The 20,328-nt window shown below is 37.1% G+C and overlaps 2 protein-coding genes across 2 annotated transcripts; one reads left to right on the top strand and one right to left on the bottom strand.

The window, feature by feature from the left end:
• Positions 1-8,237: 8,237 nt before the first annotated feature.
• On the top strand, positions 8,238-18,849 carry Gycbeta100B (guanylate cyclase soluble subunit beta-1-like). The gene is made up of 14 exons (XM_012360846.2): positions 8,238-8,394; positions 8,645-8,718; positions 10,083-10,183; positions 10,268-10,386; positions 11,305-11,460; positions 11,699-11,852; positions 12,015-12,169; positions 12,844-12,972; positions 13,077-13,159; positions 13,553-13,723; positions 14,120-14,357; positions 14,637-14,777; positions 15,339-15,496; positions 18,369-18,849. Exons 1-14 carry the CDS (start codon positions 8,392-8,394, stop codon positions 18,496-18,498), a joined length of 1,812 nt encoding a protein of 603 aa, XP_012216269.1. The 5' UTR covers positions 8,238-8,391; the 3' UTR covers positions 18,499-18,849.
• stops (SOCS domain-containing protein stops) lies at positions 15,503-18,332 on the bottom strand. The gene is made up of 2 exons (XM_012360849.2): positions 17,864-18,332; positions 15,503-17,329 (listed from the first exon to the last, which is right to left on the bottom strand). The coding sequence occupies exons 1-2, from the start codon at positions 18,045-18,047 to the stop codon at positions 16,425-16,427; spliced, it is 1,089 nt and encodes a 362-aa protein (XP_012216272.1). The 5' UTR covers positions 18,048-18,332; the 3' UTR covers positions 15,503-16,424.
• Positions 18,850-20,328: the final 1,479 nt, after the last annotated feature.

Below are 20,328 nucleotides of genomic sequence, written 5' to 3'. Positions count from 1 at the left end.
TAATATTGTAGAATCTGTTGTAAATATTTTACATCAATTCCCAAAGAAAAATGTGCCAATACTTTGATCTGATTGAATATACTAATATCGATGACTGGTTTCTATTAACATAATTATTTAACTTACAAAATGTTGAATCATTAATTTTTAACGTAATGATATTGACAACTGAGAATTATTAAGGCAATTTATTTTATTTTACTGTTGCTTTTCGAAATCTTCGATTATAGCCAATGGCAAAGTGGTGAAACGGGTTGCACCGCATTATCTGTGAAACAAGCGGAGGATAGTAGAATAGATGTGTTTGGTGAAGTAGTTTGTCCAGCACTTTTCTGCCTCGTCTTCATGCTACAGACAGTAGGGGTCGGATATCCATCTTGATGTTCAACAATTTGGAACGATCGATCTGTACCATTATCACGAGGAACATTGCTTCGCCGCAGTTGAATGTCAGTGGTCCATCGAAGAGGAAGTCGGTTAGCTAAATCATTGCTCACGAGATTTCCTATCGACGTGTGCTATTACAATCACTATAGAGATCTGCGAAAAGATTAACAGAAAAAAAAGGTATGAAAGATGCTTTATAAATATTTCTGATATTGGCAATTGCATTTTCGAGAAGTTAAGAAAATATTTTATACTTATACGCAACGTCTTGCGGGGCCATATTATCTTTAATATACGAGAGCCGATATGCTGCGGCGATACTCTCGAGTAATAATCACCCGATTGTGATAAAATGGGGGCAATGAGGGTATAAATATCTCTTGCGACGCATATTGGATGTTGCAGAATTAGCACATTAAATCAGCGATTCGTACTCCTCTCAGATTTGTCGAACTGTTCGAACGTGTGAAATCATATCTATTTTCTATGTGCTATTTTTATTGTTTATTTTTTGCTGTTTAATGACTTAGATATATTAGATTATATATATATGAAATTTGTATATAAAAATTAATTATTAACTTTGATAAAATTGTTTTCAAATATATATTATATATATTAGAGAAAATTGAAACTATAATATGACCTAAAATGTTTTCACAAGCGGCATTCATGCAAATAACATATTGATAATCTGCAGAATTACATGTAATAATATATTTGCAACAATATGTTATATCATTCATAAATTACAAATATGATTAATTAAATGAGCACGAAAATTACTGTATGAATCTGTAAACATTCATATAGTATTAAACGGACATGCATATATGTAACGCATTCCATTAACGGCCGCAAACAACTGGTCGGCACGTGGTCAAAGGAACGTGTAACACTCTGCTATTCGTAATCGAATTACGTCGTAACCATCAGTGATTTAAACCGCATTTTTGGCAACGCATCGGAACGCCGCGGATGTGAAAATGCGATTTATGGAACGTGTTTTCCATTTGCCAGATTAACTTCAATTCGTCAGATGTAAAATTTGATTACATTATCATGGTTTCTCTCTCACAATATGGAATGTCTCTTTTTATCATCTTTACAGCACCAAGTGTATCCACCGTAAATGCACTATATTTTTGCTTGCTGAGTTTGCACTTACGATATCTCGATATTATGCTCGACATTATGCTTGCACACATTTTAGAGAGATCTGTTTATGTATGCTGCTTGCTACTGCAAGAGAGGTCTTTATTTGTTCAAAGATATAATGTGCCCTATTTCAGAAACAAAATTGCAAAATTTTAGAGAGGCAGCTATTATATTCCCCAAAAAATGGGAACATTGATCAACATTTTCCATTTTAAATTTTAAATTGTCTTGAATATAGAATATATTTCGTAATTCCTATTATATAACAATAAAATTCAATTTACAATTTTAATTAAACTAACAATTTATTTATTTAATTAATCCAAAAAGAATTACTGCAAAAAACGTTGTGCTTTATATATTTAATGATTGTGTTTCACATGATTCTGTTTGCGAAGTAACAAGAACTCAATTTTAAACTCACACACAATACGATCGTGGCTCGCTAAAGTTTTTGTACTTTCTTTTGATCTTAGCTAGTTTCAACTTATCTTGAGATACAGCTGAGATGCACCGTGTAGCTACTGAGCTAGTAATACTTAACTCGGTGCTACTTCGTTTCGTATTTGTCTTTTAGTAGAAAAAAGAAGATTTATCCCATTTTCTTTGCGTGCTCGGCGTATTCTTTTTTTCTTCGCGGATATAAATTGTTTGCACGTGCAAAAAGAAATATTACGATTTCAGATAGTGACGGATCAAAGCGCTGTTACTGCTCGATTGCAGTTAAGTGTTTTCGGAGAAGCTTAAATATAGTCTGTAATAGTTCCTGGCTAGATGCCAAAGCTCTCAGGATCGTGATACAATGACGAGTTCTTTATCATACTATAGCTCCCGTGACCGGAATGCATATTCGAGATAATTGATAAGAAGAATCAACGAAAGAAAGATTTGTAAACCGATTAATTGCGGCTGTTGGAAGTGTTTTCTCTATTGAAAGAAGAAAGGTGTGTGTGTGTGTGTATGTGCATCAGTTACTAGCAAGAACCAACGTAAGCGTAGAAATTACTAAGGAGAGACATAAAACCTGGGGGATCAATAACCGTCTGGTGATCAATAGCTTACGAGGGTTAATGGTGGGATATTATCAAGTCGCCTTATTACTGCGGCGATAAAATGCGATATTTTATTAACCTAAATTTATATTTTATTATGCTTATGGTTAGATTTATCTCGCAAGTGAAAATTATTCTCTAAAATTTATGTAAATTGCAGAATACAATAATTTCTTTATTTAATAAAATAGCAGTAAAATAATATTTCTGAATAATGCAATACAATTGAATAATGCAATAATGTAATATAATATACATAACATAGCGTGTAAGGGAAAGCGAGCTATTTGTTGAAAAACTAGCTGCTATCAATATCAGTCATCAACTACAAATTGCTATGACCTCGTTGACAAGTGAGTTCGCGGAAGAAACGCTTCGTGTAATAGTTTCCGATATATTTTCCACCTTTTTAGAATTTCATAAGACAGTATTCTAGAAAATAACGGTGTATTTTGTATTCCCGTCGCGTTGCAACTGGTTACTGCTGCATATCGAAGAAAAACGTGTTGTACCAGCAAGATTTTATGAAAATGTGAATATTACTTTCGCGACGGCACGAATCGATCATCTTTCCCATTTGTCTGTATACCACTTCTTCTGTATCGCAGTTGCAACAATTGCAATAACAGAAGTAATAGTATGGTAGTTTTAATTGATAATCAAAATTAAATATTTCAGTTAAAATAGCATTGCGTGTGTGTTTGTGTATATATACATATATAAAAGTGAAACTATTATCAAAATTTCTGGCAAGTGTTCTTTTTGATATTATAAAACTTTCATATGATTTGATGATTCATATTTATCTTTATCAAAGATACACAGCTACATATCTCACACGTTAAAGCCACTACAATGCTTTTATTGTACGTTTTCGGAAATTTTATAGCTCGATAGAAACGAAACAAAGCGATTTTCACTCCCCTTTATTTCATCTTTTCCAGCTTACTACGTCGCGCGTGCATCTGATGGCTTTGCTCAAGGCATGATATACTATTTTCTAGAATTGTTTTCACCGATGTTCGTTTCAACGTTTTCGTGACATGAATCAATGCGTAAAAAGAGAAAACGTATCTGTATGTTCTCTTTTTAGATTACGGTTGAAGGATTTATATTAAAGACCTTGTTTCACGAGATTTATTAATTATACGAGCTTCCAGTTATTGTATTACATTAAAAATCATATATCTTTTTTAAAATTATTTTTTATATGTAGTCGTTTCTTCATAAATCACAATTTAAATACGGTTAACGTTTTTAAATTTTATATTTTCATATTTCATTTACTGAAATATTCTTTTTCGTAAGTGAATTCTTTTTGCGCTGTTTCATGTAACTCGGAATATTTCTTCGAACGTGAATGTTTGCATTAATCAAAATGTATTGATTGAATGCATACAAATGCAATGGCAAATATCCAGAAACATGGAGCTTTAGTCCTTGATGTTTTATTTATCCTTGTCAGGTGTTGCGATTGTGCACAGAGAAAGCTCTATATCTGTCGTATAAATACGAGAAGTATACGTATGTATGGGTTTCTCTCGGAATTTTAGTTTTGCAGCGCAGAAACGAGGTCAGTCTTTATCGAAGTTTCAAGACCGCCTCGAATCGATTTACTTGTACTTTCGACTTCGCACGTCAGGCGGTCCCACTTTAATTGGAATGATCTTAATGGGAGCGCTTTGTACGCCAGTCGAATCGAACGATTCACGAGCGTAAAAACCGTGTAAGTCGGCATTAATCTTCGCCCTCCGGCAAGATCACGGCAAAGAGAGAAATTGATGGTCGCGCGGGGATGCCGCCCGAGGAGCATCGCTGTTATCCTTGCCCGAAGTGCCGTTTCATTATAAAAATCGACAAGGGACAGGGTGGAATCTACCACCGTCGACCTCGACGAGGATGTCGACGATATAAAATCGATAATGCAGGTCATCTGAAAGCATCCCGTGACGTCAGTCATTTCTATGTTATGGCCACCATTACGGTGTGCCCTGGCTGGTACACGCATTTCTCGATTTCCCTCGGCAGCGGCAAGGCGGCCCGGTCATCGATATTCCACGCGTGACGGTATTTTTAATTAAGTTCGGGGTGCTATTTATCATCGTCGAGGTCGACTGAGGAATCTAGAGTGAAAGTCACTGACTAACTGCTCTCAAATATGAGAGCGGCTGAAAGTGATAATGATAGATTAATTGGTGTATATGAAACTGCCGCAGGGCAGTTTATTAAAAAGTGGATTAAAAAATGTTTATTAGATGAAGATGTTAATTCCAAAATTACACGCTTAATTAAGTTCTTATTAGCACGAGTAACTCGATGAACAATAAATATTGATCGTACGGCGCATATACGAAGAAACTGTTGCACATATCAGATTTGCAAGATTTATATGCTTTCGTGTAATACACGATGAAGTATTTCCGCTACAGGGAGACAACATAATCTTCTCGGAACTTTTTACCTTTGCTTTGTCATTAATCTTTTAATAGGTTTAGTTTCCAAGCAGCGAAAAAGCAGGACTAAACTTTTATGTTTCAAGAAATTATCAAAGGGCATAAGACTGTGTTAGGTGTCGTGTTTATTTATACAACATATACTTAGAAGAGCGGCAGATAAATTTACGAGATCTCTCAATGAGTAGTTGAGGCGGCAAAATATCGGGTATCACCTTTACTGTCATGAAAGTCTGTTTCAACACGATTTATACTAATGACGTGGGCGGTTCGATAATTATTTGAACTGCGCGAGCTATTTCTGTATTATTTACAAACTCATAATTTATAAAGAGACATTTACATTAATAATGGCGGCATAGAGAGTTTCCCAGTTTCTCATTATTACCTTAATTCTAAAATAGACATTTCTAATAAAAGAATGATTATTGAATGATATTTATACGTTGTTTATTAACGCTGACATTGACGTGGAGATATTTGTTCGATATGTCAAAGTTATTACATATTTTTATATGCTAAAGAACATAGCAGTAATAGATTTATTTTGCAATAAATAATGAATTGTGTTTAAACGATTGTTAATTCGAGTAAGTTATATTAAAACGATAAATGCTTCAGGAAATTAATGACAGATTGAACTTACCATTAATTAAACTTTATTATTAGCACGACTTAAGACGCTCTTCACGTATTTCTAAAACGTGGTCCCTTTATTCTTATGACCCTAATAACTGACTCCCAATCAATTTTCCAGCACCCGCAGATTCCCAGCACCCAGTGAATCACTCCAAACCATTTAATCTTGATGGTCGATAGCCATGCGTTTCATCCGACGGTCGATGCGATTGGCTCTCTTGAAAGCGACGCAATTCATGAAGTTACGACCCATGCATCTTCGTCTACTTATAGATTGAACGCTGCTCCTACATTTTTTAAGTTGAGTATTTCGTCGATAATTTCAGCGCGGACTTAATAAAAATCAGTGCATCATGAAGTCGATCGAGTGTTTTTTTTATAGCTCATATGCGCTCTTTGCTTCTTTTATCGGTCGCATTTCATCGCGATATATTCATTGGCGTGATGAAAATTTTTACCGCTACTGCTACTTTATTGGATTCGTATATCACGTATGTACGCGTCAGAGTGATACGATTGGCAGTGGATCAATACGAACGAAGACGAACGATGTTTTCATCGTATTTCTGGAAAATTGGGTACTAAGGAGAGAGAGGTAAAGCCATTTTCGTTTTATACAATGGGAACGAGGTCGCTGCAACTCCCTTAGGAATGCCACGTACGCCATAGCGATAAAAGCATTCCGCCAAGTGCGACGATAGATACGGAAATGAGTATAACACAGCCCATTCCTTTGCTAGCGGCGATAATGAAATAATAGATAGTCGTCATTTCGGATAACTTGACTTCCCGTACGAAGTTTATATTCGCGGAATTTTTATTCGGCGTCGTTATTTCTCCATTCGTCAATAAGATTGATTACGCCCTACGATTGGTCAATATGCTAATATTCGCACTCTCGTAGAAATAAAATTGTGCCGAGATTAAAGATTTCAGATTAAAGTCCTCTTTCGTTCCCTTTTTCTTATTGCGGTGAGCACCGTACGGTATTGTAGTGACTAAGCGCTTTTAAATTGTCACTACGCCCTTCTTCCATACGTGTTTTATAGCATTACTCAGCATAGCGCTGAATGAAATGAGGTCACTTTGAATACTTAATGCCGAAGATACCATTCTCATACAAGTTCCACGGGAAATTTCCATCTCAAAGATTTACCAAGTTGGAAGTTCCAAACGTGGAGTTCGATTCTTAAAACACTTTCTCAGGTTGAACTTCTTTCAATCTTCTCTATTGGACACACTTCTTTTTTACTCTCTTCAACTTGGCAATTTTCCCGTTAATGTAACATTGGTGGCGAAATCGTAACCACTGTTTGAAAACTCCACGTAAGAGTGTACCTTTTTGTTTCTAAAATGAGAAAAATACATTAGAGCGGTTGGTATTTAATTCACGAGTGTGGCAACTGCAACACTTTTCTTTACAGCCGTAGCAATTTAACTACAGTGCTGAGATAACGAAGCCATTATCTCGCTTATTATCCTAACTAGTTAGCGACGCACACTGTAATTTGTTCTCACTGGTAATCGTTTTATAACAAATCTACAGTATTATTACGATAATAACATGAATGAATTCATCAAAGTGGAATACACAATTAGCATGTCTCATTGAAATTGCATTTAATAGATGAGATATAACTCGCGCATCGTTGTAATTAATTCTACTTTGCCCGCATTAAATATTGTATATTTCCTACTATATGTTAGAGATAGAATATTTTTAGTTGTCAATACAAACGTTCACTGAAACAGTATTACACAGCATTTCTACCATCGAAATTATTTGTCTGTGGTATTTGCAGAATGGCTTAAACAAACTTTAGTTCTATTACGACATGGCTCTATTGTGGCATTTACTGTAATTAAAACGCTATCGTCAATACTGTCCATCGAAAAGTCAATTGTCTACAATTGTTGTATGTATAATGTAGTTAAATACAAATTAAATACTTGGTTTACATTCGTCTTCAAATACTATCAGTAAAATGTCATCGTCATAAAGTAGCACAAAAATTACGCGTCAACTTTTTCAGAACCATTAGAAAAAGAAATCGACTTGAAGAAATCGCTCGTTACTTCAAGAAGGAGAGAACGTGTAAGAACACCTTATGCTGCAATTTGAAACTTTCTAAACGACGTTCCTCGACATTCATGGCACCGAAAGGTTGCATTTCATTACGTCACTCGCTCGCTCGCGCAAAAAGCGCCTACATCTATTTTTCCGCCGAATCAGCCGAAATCCAGGCCGTAAAAATAAATCGCCGCTCCTTTCGCCGCGCGAAAATTACGACGTGTATCAAAAGGGCGGAAAATGGGCTCGTATCGTGCACGACCAAGACGGTTTGACAGAAATCATTGTCGTACGTTAATCTTACGACGGTCTTATAAGTATTCATTCGTGAAGTTACAACGGCGTCGTCGGCTCCGCCGTGCCGGAGCAAAGCGGATTGGGAGAAACGAAGGGTGGTATGCAGCTCGCTCGAGGGCGGCTCGTGCAAGAGGAGCACAACTAGGTGGTATCTAGGTGGCGCAGCCGCGACGACCAGAAAATCGATACTTATCGTGTGCCGGCGAGCGACGGGTCGGCTTCCAGTACGCGACTCGTGTGCACGAGGTAAACACGGCTCTAATCGACAATTAGAATGGAATGACGCGTGAGAAGTGAGAGTCAACCGAGTCACTCCGATCCAATTGTCAGCAAGATGGTACGTCCACGTGGAGAAGTCGATGACGATCATTGAAACGATGCGCGGGTGCTGACGATTGCGGTGCCCGAGAGTGCAGATCGCACTCGAGGCAGACCCGAGAGAGTTCGGGAGTCAAATCGAGTGCACGCGACATATCCGCGAACCCTGTCGGCACCCGCGACGTCGACGACGAGCGTGTCTCTTCGACCGTCTCGCGGTTCATTTCCGGTGAATGACATACTATTCCATTTTCTCTTTGTATGTGCAGTATGGTTTTGTGAATTACGCCCTCGAGCTCCTGGTCGTGAAGACCTTTGGCAACGAGACGTGGGAGGCAATAAAGTAGGTAAAAATAGGTGACCCGTCTCTCTCTCTGTTGTCTCTCGTGCTTTTCTCTTGCACGTCTCTTCTATCATGTCGGTATGAAACTTCGCGTGATCCCTGCGGCGTTTCGCTCAGGTACCGTCGGATGAGCAATCAAATATTGATATAGGTCAGTCCGTTCAAAAGTTCTAAAAGACACGTTACAAACTGAATAACATCGTCGTGAGAGTTTATTAGGACACCTGTATGCGTATTATTCATGCTTTGTTGTCTATTTATATTACATATTGCTCACATGTCTATATATCAAGACTGTTATATCACATGCAAATTGTTTCCCGCCTTCTATTTATTTTAAGAATTTATCTCCTTTCCATCGTTTACATTGTCATTTAAGTTAGGACTACAGATTCTCAAAATGTTACCTATTATTTTATAAGATCCAAATATTAAAAAAAATATTTTTATCTTTTAAAAAAACTTGAGTAAATTTACGAATCTAAATTAATTTTTTTTATTAATTATTATGTAATTCTATTTGGTACAAATATCACGTTTGTATTATAATATTTTAGCGATTATAAACTTACAATTACGAAGCATATTGTGTTAAGAAAAATGTTTTAAACTATACAGTCTCTGAACTCATAATGTAAGTTTCTCGAATGAAATGGACATTACTTAAAAATATCTATAAAAGAACCAATTTACCCGCTTTAAACGAAGTTTAGCAATATGGTCGACAAAATTAGGTTGTCGAATAATGTCAGGTAACGTTGGAAGTATCATCTGGTTTCATGACAACATCGCAATACAATTAGGAAGTAACGTGCAGTAAAGGTTCCATCCTGACTATAGATATTTTATCAAGATTTGATTGAAAATATACAATTTTAACAATGTTGCTTAAAACGAAATTGAACTTTAATTATAGTGTAAGACAAAATTACATATTAACAGTATCGGCTATTTTTGTGACAATGTAAATTTTTATTATTAATATTATTTTAAGTATTGCTGTTTATTTCTTTCATTATTGTGTTAATTATCCTGTTTTAATTATTATTAGCATTTTCTTATCTTTTCGAAACATAATTCTCCTGAAAAATGCCATAAGCTTTTCTGGTATATAAATATTGCTAAAGCTGCTACAGAAGCTCTCGAGAGACGCTGAGGTAAGCTTCAAGTGACACCTGATATCCATATCAAAGAACCTATCCACTTCGAGCACTTGACACGTAAACTAAATGATAGCAAGGCCAAAAGAAAGTATTTACCACAAAGTGTCAAGCTTTCAAAGTTTCTTTAAAAGAAAAAATTATGTTGAAAATAAATCTTTTCCCGCATTATCGATTTTTATAATTTCTGTATTGATGATTTAGAAAAGATGCGGCGGTTAGTATGGAAGGGCAGTTTCTGGTGCGACAAATCTATGACGACGAGATTACATATAATCTGATATCCGCTGCCGTCAATAGACTTAGTACGTATGCTTCCGTAATTACAGCGAAATGCGACATCATTGGGCTTGCTTGAAAAATTCACCGGACATATATTTCTACTCTAGATATTCCTGCCAACGAAATACTTGAATTGTTTGGTCGAATGTTTTTCGAATTCTGTCAAGATTCCGGTTACGACAAGATTCTTCAAGTCCTCGGAGCAACGCCTCGAGATTTTTTGCAGGTAAATCTTGAAGACTAGATCTATTGCAGGTTTCTCTCAGATCAGGAACGATTTCATGCGCTTAGTCATCTGGTTTATGTTCGCGCGAAAAATAAAACTTGCATCTCATCTTTAACTCGATCGTTAACTGATCTCACTTGCGCCTTAGAATCTCATTAGGGACAACGTAGTCGTTAAGTAGTTTATTAAATCATACGTTCCGCATCTGTGTATATCGTTACTATAATTTATTGTGGCACTTGTTAAACCAGTCATAGATAAAGTAATATGCACCTGGATAAACACATTAAGAAATCTCATTATTGAAGCTATCTGCATAAATTAAATATTACTCTTTAATATTCTGAAGCTAATAAATCAATAATTAATTTGCAACAATTATAATTAAGTAAGAATATAAATAAGTAATAATTATAATTAAGTAAGAATAATGAGTGTAATTAGTAATCAAAAAAGATAAATGTAGACATTACGATTATTTACTACAAACTAAGTAGAAATTTAACTTTATATTATTTTATTATTCGGTATTCAGAATTTCAAAGAGATATTTAATTCTTCATGCTTATTCGTTCTATATAAAAGAGAATCGTGTAATTTAATTCAGCACGTACGGTTTTTGCTCTTCGTAAAATTTTATTTATATTTTCTACTACACTTTGATATTTAATATCAAAAATGGTTAAAATATCTCAAATATCAATATCGATGAAAATTACATTTTAATATTATTTTTCTGATTTTTTGCTTATTTTAACTGTATTAATATTTAATATCTGAAAAATAACAAAAATTGTTTAAATACATTCATATCGCGTTGTAGCATGATATTAAAATTATTAATTGAAGAAATATTGTACAATTTATTTTTTATATTGTGATACATATATGCACACGTCGGATATATATGCGTTACAGAATTTGGATGCACTTCATGATCATTTGGGTACTTTATATCCGGGCATGAGGGCGCCATCCTTTAGATGTACGGAGAGACCTGAGGATGGCGCGCTTATTTTGCATTATTATTCAGATCGACCTGGTTTGGAGCACATCGTTATTGGAATCGTTAAGGTAACTGATTTTGTAGACAGATAAAAATACGATTCATTATGCGGAGAATCTCAAATAGCAGAATAAAGTTTAATCATTCTTGAGAAATCTACAAGTATGTACATTTAAAGCTGCAAAAACTTGACTGTAACAAGCTTCGTGAGAATTTATTATGATGATTTTGTTCAACGAATGTTTCTTAGCCGATATTATAAGCGAAACAATGACAGGAAAAAATCCATTCTACTTTTTTAAACAGACGGTCGCGAAAAAGCTACACGACACGGAAGTTGACATGCAGATAGTGAAGACCAAAAGCGAATGCGATCATGTGCAGTTCCTCATAACTGACACATCAGGGCCGGGAGTGGTATCAAACCCTATGATCGCCGAGCTGGAAACATTGTCTGTTGGTGAGTGGATGCATCACTGTTTGCCGCGATAAAAGGAATCGACATGAACAAAACGGTTGAAAATAAAATCGTGGCTGCTACAAAATATTTGAACGTAACCTTAAAACCTTAAGCGCATCTTGTGATGCGAAAATAAATAAAAATCTTGATAAATTGTCGTAGAACCAAGAGTCAGCCCGACAACATTCTGTCGAGTTTTCCCATTCCATCTTATGTTCAATCAGGACCTCACCATCATTCAAACCGGATGCACCATCACGCGTGTCATACCACGCGTCACCAGCGGTAACTGCAAATTAAACGACATTCTCTCAACCGTAAGTTGACGCGATATTTCTATTGTAATATATGCGTATTTCATACGCTTTTTACATTTTTACGTATCTTTTACTTTGAATATTTTGTATTTTGAACTTGTTAAAAAACGCATGCATTTTTTTTTAATCAATTTTTTTTATATTATTATTGTACTTTAAAAGTGTATGAATTGCATATGAAGATTTCTGTTTGACAATGTTACTTCGAAGTTTGATCAATGCTTCGCATTCGCATGTTCGTCACGACATATTGTCCATACTAATATCAATTGCTAATTTTCAATATATACCTTACTAATTGTTTCGTGTCGAAGGAATTACATTAGTGCACAGCTCATTCGCTCGCCATTGCCATAAGCAGGCCAATGTATATCAAATGCGGGTTATTATGACTGACACAAACCGCGTTGTCCGAACCAATTATTTACCTCCCAACACAATTTGCGTTATTATTCATGCGTACCGCACGCGATGCTGTCAATTAGCTCACTATTGTAATACCTCTTATCTTAAAAATCGCGAACGTTAATAATGCGTGCTATTATCGCGAATGTTGCATCACGTAATTTTGTTCGCAATATCCGCAATAATTCGAATGCGTTCGTTTCGAACGTATACGTTTCATGCTGCATAGATTAATTTAATAAACCATTATTAATTTTCAATCATTATAGGTCAGACCGCATCTGGAATTAACCTTTGAGAATATATTGTCACATATTAATACAGTGTACGTGTTACGAACGAAAAAAGGGGTAATGTGCGTTGAAGCTGCGGAAGAATATTCAAACTTACGTTTAAAGGTCAGTACTTTGAAAACGAAGTCGAGAAAGATTGAATAATTTCAACTGCTTGTATTAATTTTCTTCACGGCTTGCATCGCGTAAAAATTTAATTAATCTTTTAGGGACAAATGCTGTATATACCTGAATCCGATTTAGTTATCTTTCTATGCTACCCGAGCGTTATGAATCTGGATGACCTAACTAGGTAAGACTTATATATATAATTTTATCGCAATTTTTTTCCTTCTTAATGAAACTTTCCTTTCAATCAAACTTTTTCGTGGTAAATCGGAGGAAATAACGAAACGGTGAAGTACACAGTTGATTAGCATAAACTTCTGCGCAACTTGGTCGTTGTAAGACTTGTTAAACTTGTTCTCTCTTCTTTTGCAGAAAGGAAAGTTGCGACATCTAGTAATAATAATCTTTTCGGTCAACGTTTAAATTTTTTGCTCATTCGCGTCAAGTTTAAATTGATCGAAGTTTCGTGTTGACGTTACCGAAATCTTACACATGATTTATTATTGGAATAACGTGTCGCGCGTGACAAATGTCTTTATCGTCACAATATCGCTCTGCGTTATACTTTTGGCTTTAGACGGGGTCTGTACTTGAGCGACGTTCCTCTACACGACGCCACACGAGATCTGGTTCTGATGTCGGAACAATTTGAGGCAGATTACAAACTGACGCGCAACTTGGAACTGCTCACTGATAAACTGCAGCAAACGTATCGCGAGCTCGACGGCGAGAAGCAGAAAACCGACAGGTAAAGATCTCCGACCACAGTATTTCCCGATTATCCCGCTGCCATACTTGTCCGCCGTTTTCTCGTAATACGATTACGCGAAATCCACGATTTTCCGTTTGCGCTGCAGTCCGCTTTCCACGGCGATGAGATTCTCCGATGAAAATTAACGGAAATAGATTTATAACGGAACTCGATGCCGCAAAGCGAAAGCTTCCGTTTGAGCTAAAGTGAAACAGAAATCTTTTCGGAGATTTCCTGCATCGGAATTCTCTCGTCGAAACTACCCAAACTCAATCTTCCGCGACAACTTTGCGGAAAGTTTGTCGGGAAGCGCTCGCGGATGTTAATATGATTAGGCAAAACTGGCGCGCGCAACGTTGCGACGATGAATAAAAGATCTTCTACGTTCCGTAGATTACTTTACTCAGTCCTTCCTATTTCGGTGGCGAGCGAACTCAGGCACTCGAGACCGGTACCGGCAAAAAAGTATGATTGCGTTACTCTTCTCTTCTCCGGAATAGTCGGCTTCGGAGCATATTGTGCCGCTCACACAGACTCCAACGGCGCTATGAAGATCGTTAACATGCTCAATGAGCTGTACACGGCTTTTGACGTGTTAACCGATCCGAAAAAGAATCCCAATGTTTATAAGGTAAATATTTAATATTCAATAATTTAATATTTAACACGATGTAAATTTCCTTTTTGTAAATAGCGTCTTGAACAACGAATCGATCAACATAAATCACCGTTGCCATTTACGTAATAGACGTTTCCCCAATTATGAATATTTCACATGAAGTGCTTAAAAAGGAAGTGCTCGACGTAATTATATGCAAATATTGTGATTGTTTTCAATTGCGGTGTCGATAACATTCTCGAATTTGTCTCAGGTTTCCATAGTCGTTAATTTCGCTTTTGGTCGGTCTAGGTGGAAACCGTCGGTGATAAATACATGGCGGTGAGTGGATTACCGGAGCCCTGTCGTTGTCATGCACGATGCATCGCTCGTCTAGCGCTCGACATGATGGATCTCGCTGCTGACGAAGTGCAGATCGATGGGGAACCCGTGGTACGTACGTACAAATCGTCCGCACTCGCTAGCTATATTTTGGCTACGTTTGTGCGAAGCACTTTGCTAACAAGAGTTTTTCTATGAAAGTCAATTCAAGATTGAAAGATCGTTAAACATTGAAATGCAACAGTAAGCAAAGATTCAAAAGGGATTATCGATTAGTCAATCTATCAATTTTTCGAGCAAATTGAAACCTTTGTTCTGTTTTTTTTTTTTAACACACGTACATACAAATAATATACGTATATATATCATGAACTGTCAGCGCTTTCCCCAGGGACAGATAGCACTTCCATGCTATTTTTGGTACCTCCGCAAAAAAAGGACTATATATTTTCTAAGTTTAAATAACTTTTATAAATTTAGATTGCATTATATGTGATCCATAAATAGGTAAAAAAGAAAAAGTAACCACAAAGTATTTACTAAGGTATAATTTAAACAAGATAATTTTAATAATAACTAACTAAAAATAACGAAAATTAGAGAAAAAAAGATGTATAAATTATATTTTTCTTGAACTTTATATAATATTGTACTTATTATATTATTCTACAGAAAATCACGATTGGAATACACAGTGGAGAAGTAGTTACTGGTGTAATTGGCCATCGTATGCCTCGTTATTGTTTATTCGGAAATACTGTGAATCTCACTAGTCGAACGGAGACCACCGGTCAACCAGGAAAAATCAATGTTTCGGAAGATGCTTACAGGTAAATTATTTTTATTTTATACATTTATTCGGAAATATATATTATTAATCATATTAGAGAGAGAACAGAGAGATCAACCAAGAAAAATCAATGTTTTGCAGGTAAATTATTTTATACATTGTTAAATATAATATATATATATAATATATATATATATATTATATTATATATTATATTTTGTATTATTGAACATAAGAATATCCAAAACTTGGTTTTTTATTTTTGTATTTAATTATTTTTACTTTGCCTTACTTTCGCTTCTTTAAATTAAAGAAAGTTGCTATGTAACGGATCACAACTTCGGTTTCCCATTTCACGTCGTCTCACGACATACTTTCCGTTATTCTTGAACATTTCTAGTATTCACGTCACGGTCGGACAAGCATCCTTCACAAAACGTTTCTTTAGTTCTCAAGATTCATTAATGCAGCGCCATTATAAGACGCCACCATCTCGCCGACCTTTTGAACTTGACTTTTTTTCTCAAACTATAGACCTTGGACCTACTCGAGGACTTACTCGCGCGTCGTTGTGTGAGTTCGTATATCATCTTTCGTATGTCAAAAATTCCGCGCACAAAGTCTGGCTTGGATGTAAGATTTATATCTATCAAAGTCTTCTCTTTATTACTTTGCTCCACTTTTCTTGTGTATTTTATCGAATTCTACTGTCATCCGAGATTGAAGTGACGAGAATTACGAATCAAAGTTATACGATGACTTTGAAGGACTTTGACACGCGCATTTGTTGGATTGGATTCTGACGCCGAACCGGGAGATCGGCACGTTTCTATCGAATTTCAATAGAATTCCAGGACATAACTGCACACGTGCGATAATACATATTTCTACGGTTCTGCGCCGGGGACGAGAAGGAACGATTGATGCCGATCGCGTGAGTATCGCGCGATCTCGGACGAGATTTTCCGTCAATCCTGCAACAGATCGAGATAATCTCTCAGCGATTCCGGAATCTGCAATTTCTTGATTCCGTGGGGTAGCGCCCAGTTGCTGTGGAGAGTCTCGCGAATTCGACAGCGGCACAAATGCCTGAGTTCAGCCGGACGGATTCCGCTACGTTCCGGCGGTATCAGGTTCTGGTTCGCCAAGTTAGGATACTGTTCGTACAAGGACACGCTTAAGATGCCGCTGAGATGCGCGATGTGATCGGGAATTCTGATGCAGGCGGTGGCCACGGTTCGCAGCAATATTCTCAGGCACGTGACCAGGTGTTCCGGGTAAACGACTTCCTTCTGGCCGGGCTGCGCCTCGAATTCACTGAGTTTCGAAAGAATGATCTCTATCGGTGACGGGGCCAGTTTGTCGGACTCGATCGAAGCGCCGTAGCGCAGCATAATCAACAGGATGTCCGGCGCGCCGTGCTGAATAGCGAGGCTCAGAGGTAGAACCTGTCCGTACGACTCCATGGGCACGTCGATGAAGCGTCTCTTTATCGGCGAGGACTCGCAACGGTACTCGAGCTGGCCGCTAATCGCGTGATTCAAGAAATATACCAGGGCGCGGATGTTCTCCGCGCGGTCGTCAAAGTCGCATTTCCAGCCGGACAGGAAGTGCGTAACGCGCGTACCGAAGATCGCCCCGATGAACAAACGCTCGAAGGTCTTCTCGCAGTAAAATATGTCATTCAATAATCGGCTGACGATCTCGTTGTTATTGAGTTCCCAGTCGTAGCAGAGCTTCGCCGCCACGTAAAGAACGTTGTGGAACTTGCCGAGCAGACAGACCGATCCGTTCTCCATCATCGTGATATTGTGATAACGTAGAGCCGAGAGAACGATCCTCTTGCACACGTCCTGCTTGTCGAGGTCCTCCGCTGAAAGTATCAGACAAACGTGATAATTATTCTTGTCGATTGTACGGGTCGAGCGGCGGTTAAAATGCCTACGTTTCTCCGCGTAAAACGGAGAGAAACGGACGTGAAAATTATTCTGGAATTCGTGGCGATACGTCTACGGCGCGTAGTATTTTTCACCGTTATTGCAACGGCATTAGCTAAACAAATGAAGACAAATAGAAAGGATTAGACGCGATTTAATGTAACGGTAAGTCATGATGGGCGGCGATATCTCTACGTGTTCTATAAATATTTGCGTCGTGCAACGGAGACGAATAAAAAATTACGTTCTTTATCGGCGTAAATTAACTTCATGCGTCGTTAATATCGCAACACTATGACGACATATCATCGATAAATTTCGGAATTTTCTGTCGAGAACACGTGGATGATAAAATGACATTATCATAAATTAATGACCATTGATTCTCAGCAGTGACCCATTTATCACTTATGCGACTCGCGCGTAAACATTCGCACAATACATGACATGGGCATCATAAATCTTGTTACCTTCTGCACAACTGTTTATCACGTCCGTGAAATAATTGACCAGCTCGCGACGTTTGTATCGCGAAGCCAAGCAACTGCGTTCCATTTCCGAGAATAGTCTGTCGAAATAACAATCTATTAACACTTCCATTATTTCGGAGCAGCTCGATCGTATAATTTCAAATATATAAAGATCGCGCAACATTTGTCGCGAACGTTCCCGTTTTAATGATTGCTAGCGGAAAAAACAACCCAGCACCACGTCAGCACTAATTCAATTAGAGGTGAAATACGCACTTTAAAGGCTTCTTTAACCCTCTCTGAGACATTCTACACGCATAGGAAAGAATAAACTTGTAAGCTTTTTATTTTTTATTTATCAAAATTTAAAAATCAAAATTTATTTGAAAATATTTGATGAAAAATAATAGAGAGGTAATTATATTTTTAAATATTATTTTTTAAGAGTAATATAGTTATTATGTTAATATTAAAATATAACAAATGCTTATACGATTTGTTGCAGGTATCTATGTATGCCCGAAAATCAAGATCCACAGTTTCTTTTGGAATACAGAGGTCCTGTTTCTATGAAGGGAAAATCCGAGCCTATGAACGTGTGGTTTTTATCCAGAGAAAGAGAATTGACGTCATAAATGTTACGACATTTGTTTTTTGCATTGAATTTTATAGCAATAATTTCAAGAATTAGTTTGAGAATTAAAATCAATATATTATGGAATAATAAAATTCGTACATTTGTTCAAAGAGATAGCTGATAATGGAGATAAGGTGTTAACAATGAGTGTGTTTATGTAAGACACTTTTACGACTGTATGTATTATATGCAGAAGAGTTTATAAAGAGTTTATCGCATTGGAACATCGTCGATGTCGATTGTTTTGAAACAAATTGTATAATTAAATGCCATCACTTCGCCGGCGATAAGTTGTTCGGCAGCTGTAAGTGTACAAGGTAATTAAATATAATCGTTATTTATTTGGTGACATTACAGCGATAAATTTTTCCTTTCCCGTTTCGCTGATGTCGCCCGACGGGTCATCGATAATCCCTTCCCGCGTTGGAGGTCATAGACACGAAAAGTCCTGCCCTTAGCTGAAAAAAATTCAGCAGGAATAACCAGATAGGCAATCTATACTGCACGCAACTAAGAGATGTAACGGGACATGTTCTAGTCCTCTTTAAATTTTATATGCGTTGTAAAAGCAATATCTCTTACGTGCATTCTATGCGATCCTAAGCACGCCGGCGATTCATTACAGTACATTTTTGTAGGAAATTTGAAGAAAATAATTGTGTTTTCTGAAATTATCTAATTCGAAATAATTGCAATAATTATGTTAAATTCAAATTGTTGCTTTTATTATATTACATTACACAAATGTGACAAAACAACAAATTTGGAGGTAATATTATTTGTTATAGTATTCTAATTATCATATATCATAATTATTATATTTTGATTAAAATCATTGATTAATTTCAGTTTATGATAAACATTACCCAATGGATGAAGCATACTCACAAATCATTATTATCGGGCGACATACCGACGTTCTAAAAGAATTTATATACATATATATATTCGGCAATCTATGTGAATTTAATTTATATTTTTTGTAGAACGATGAATTACCGGTTGTCCACATATCGTAAAAAAACTTTCTCTGATTTCTCAAAGCATCTTTAAGAATTTATATCTGTCATGTAAACGTATAATATGTAAACATTGTATATAAATTTACAGGTATAAGTCGGCTTTACACACATGTAATAGAAAAGATAATATTAAACCAGGAAGATGTATTTATGTGAAATTATCATAAAAGGGAACGAGTGAATGGTCGGTTAGATCAAATAGTCGATAGCATTATACCACCACTAGGATCAGCCAAGTTTTCTCTACTCTCTCTTATTCGCGACATTTCCCATCAACATCCACGCACAATGAATACTATTGCCACATCCTCCGGCTGAAATTACCGATCGCCGTGGTGAGATGTTCGGTGCGTAGCCCGCAGGGCGATCGCGCTTTCCATTCACACGGCCATTCACGGGGGTATGCACGAATTACAGTGAGCGGTCCGAGCGGGGACGCCGCGGGGAGGTGAGGATCATTCTGCAGTGTCGGTGGTGAAATTTCGGCAGGTGCACACCGACGCAACGTCACGTTGCGCGCACACCTACGCGCAAACCTGCTCCGTCCACTCGTGAAAGGTAGTGAACGGTAAAGAATCAGGTATTTAAATAAGGAACCGGACGGTCGATCTCGGCTGGGTTCGATAGAGGACGCCACTCGGCCAGGTGGATACCTGTCGGACGACTACGAGCCGACTTGGAGAGAACCCGTTTTCGTCCTTCCACACGAGTCTCGCTCCTTTCTCCCTCCTTTCCATCGCCTTCTTCCCCATAGACGGCCCGACGGTTTCCCACTCCTCCTTTTGCTATGCCCACAGTACCGGGGT

Source organism: Linepithema humile, chromosome 7 (assembly GCF_040581485.1).
Source record: "Linepithema humile isolate Giens D197 chromosome 7, Lhum_UNIL_v1.0, whole genome shotgun sequence".
NCBI classification, from domain to species: domain Eukaryota; kingdom Metazoa; phylum Arthropoda; class Insecta; order Hymenoptera; family Formicidae; genus Linepithema; species Linepithema humile.
Note: the sequence above shows the minus strand (reverse complement) of the source record. Positions and strands in the feature narration are given on the sequence as shown.